The sequence below is a fragment of the Cynara cardunculus genome (assembly GCF_001531365.2).
Source record: "Cynara cardunculus var. scolymus isolate 2C chromosome LG 17, CcrdV1, whole genome shotgun sequence".
Lineage (NCBI taxonomy): Eukaryota > Viridiplantae > Streptophyta > Magnoliopsida > Asterales > Asteraceae > Cynara > Cynara cardunculus.
In genome coordinates, this window is record NC_037544.1 from 17,397,203 (window position 1) to 17,400,160 (window position 2,958).

At 34.5% G+C, this 2,958-nt stretch overlaps 1 protein-coding gene across 1 annotated transcript; it reads left to right on the forward strand.

The window, feature by feature from the left end:
- The first annotated feature begins 1,265 nt into the window (after nt 1-1,265).
- On the forward strand, nt 1,266-2,192 carry LOC112499879 (zinc finger MYM-type protein 1-like). Its single transcript, XM_025103150.1, has one exon. It carries the CDS (start codon nt 1,266-1,268, stop codon nt 2,190-2,192), a length of 927 nt encoding a protein of 308 aa, XP_024958918.1.
- Nucleotides 2,193-2,958: the final 766 nt, after the last annotated feature.

Sequence of the window (2,958 nt, forward strand, 5' to 3'; positions counted from 1 at the left end):
CATAATAAATCCATGTATACAGACATCACATGCAGGGCCGGCCCTGGGCCTAGGCCAAAGGGGCGACGGCCTAGGGCATCAAAAATCTGAAGGGCATCAAAAAAATTTAAGCCCAATGTATATACTAGGTTCAGTTTGTATTTGGGCCAAAAAAAATTATTACCGTTAGTCCATTCCACATTTCACTTACCGAGTTACCGGGCCTGGACTCCTGATATCCATCATCGAATTTCATGATTCATCCTCAATCGCTCGCTCTCGCCTCTCGCTCTCGCTCTCCGTTCTCGGCTCTCGCTCTCGCTCTCGCTCTCCGCTCTCGCTCTCGCTCTCCGCTCTCGCTCTCGCTCGACGCTCTCTCTCTCTCTGCCTCACTCAGCCTCAGTCACCGGTCGCTCAAGCCCCCATCGGCCATCGCCCTTTCTGCTCTCTCTTGTAGTCTTGTGATTGTGAGTATTGAGCCATTGACATTGAGGTTAGGGATTTAACAATTAAGTCTTTTAAGTTTTAACCTAGGTTATTAATTTATTTACTTTATTTTTGAAATTTTTAAAGTTGTTTGATTGGGAAACCTAATAATGAAAGTATGAAACTTTAGTGCTTAGAAGCTATGATTCTTTGATTATGGTTTGTTTCACTTGTTAAAACTAATGAAACCATAAAATTAGAATTGTTTGATGGGAAACTGATTGTTTTTATTTCACTGTTTTAAAGTTGTTTGATTGGGAAACTGATTGTTTTTGTTTCACTGTTTTATGGATGCTTATGTTTTCTTATTTATCAATTTGTACAGGTTGCTTAATAGTTCCACTTTCTTGGCAATTTCACAACACAAACCACGAAGTACCAAATCCAGGTGTTATCTTTCTATTCTTTATCTCGTATATTTGTTTAACAATTTTACTACTTAAGTTATGTTGCCTCGATCACAACCATCGGGTGCTCAAAATAGGAAAAGAAAGAAAAGGCAAGAAGAAATTGCTCAATCTTTGCAAGGATCTTTAAATAAGTTTATTGTTAAACAACCAAAAGCTTCTGAAAATGCTAATGATAAAAATGAAAATGTGTGTGATGCAAATGAAAATGCTAATGATAAAAATGAAAATGATTGTGATACAAATGTTTTTGATGCAAATGTTTGTGATACAAATGTTTGTGATGCAAATGAAAATGTTAGTGATGAAATTTTTTGTGCTTGTGATGATGCTTCTAGTGATATTCGTTTAAATATATTTGATCCAAGAATTTGGGATATGCTAAATTCTAAAATGAAAGATTTGCTTGTTGAAAAGGGGCCTATTAGGGAAACTAACATCAATTTCCCTAGAGATAATATAGGTAGACACTTCTATGATGAATTTTATGTTCGTAAGTTACGTAATGGTGATTGTCATGATAGAAAGTGGTTAGTTTATTCAAAAGAGCTAGATAAAGTCTTTTGTTTTTGTTGCAAACTTTTCAAAGAAGGTCGGTCAAAAAGCCAATTAGCAACTGTTGGATTAAGTGATTGGAAACATCTTGGTCAACGATTAAGCACTCATGAAAATAGCATTGAGCATATGACTAGCTTGGGAATTTGGTCCGAATTGCGATTGAGATTGAGTAAAAATGAAACACTTGATAAAGAGCTACAAGAGTTGATAAAAAAGGATACTGATCATTGGAAAGAAGTTTTGGTTAGAATAATTGATGTTGTTAAATGTCTAGCAAAGAATAATATAGCTTTYCGTGGGAAAAATGAAAGACTTTTTGAAGAATCTAATGGTAACTTCTTAGGCGTAATTGAAATGATTGCCGAGTTTGATCCGGTTATGAAACAACACTTTCACCGTATCAAAGAAAAAAAAACTCATTATCATTATCTTAGCCACAAGATTCAAAATGAATTGATTGACATGTTGGCATCTAATGTTAAGAGTGCAATCATTAAAAAGATCAAAGAGGCAAAATATTTTTCAGTTATTCTTGATTGTACTCCGGATGCAAGTCATCAAGAACAAATGACTTTGATTTTAAGATGTGTTGACGTGTCCRGCTCTCCTATACAAGTAGAAGAGTTCTTTTTAGAGTTTTTGGTGGTAGAAGATACATCTGGTTTAGGACTTTTTAATGTATTACAAGATGTTTTGAAATCACTTRATTTGGATATCAATTATGTGCGGGGACAAGGGTATGACAATGGCTCTAATATGTAAGGGAAACATCAAGGTGTGCAAAAAAGATTACTTGATATAAATCCTAGAGCCTTTTATATGCCATGTGGTTGTCATAGTCTTAATTTAGTTTTATGTGATATGGCAAATTCTTGTCACAAACCAAAAACCTTTTTTGGTACTTGTCAAACCATATACAATGTCTTTTCTAATTCTACAAAGAGATGGACTGTTTTATTAGAATATATTGATGATTTGACTTTGAAATCTTTATCTGCTACTCGATGRGAAAGTCATATTGAAAGTGTTAAAGCTATCAAAACTCAAGTTGGCCAAATTAGAGATGCTTTAGTACAATTGGCTCAAGTAAGTGAGGATGGAAGAGTGTGTAGGGAAGCCGAATCTTTGGTTAATGGTGAGCTTTCAAGTTTTGAGTTTATTGTAAGTTTGGTTATTTGGCATGAAATTCTGTATAGAATTAATTTAGTGAGCAAGAAGTTACAGTCTAAAGATATGCTTCTTGATGTTGCAATACAAAATCTAAAGGGATTAGTTGAATATTTTGAAAAATATAGGGAAAGTGGGTTTACATGTGCCATTCGTGAAGCTAAAGATATTGCAAGTAATATTGGAATTGAACCTGAGTTTGCTGTAAAACGTTTTTTCTCAAGGAAAAAACAATTTGATGAAATTCCAAATACGGAGAGAGAACAACAATCCGCTCAAGAGACATTTAGAACTGATTATTTTCTTGTTTTAGTTGATATGGCTCTTTTGCAGTTACGAACCAGATTTGAACAAATGCAAG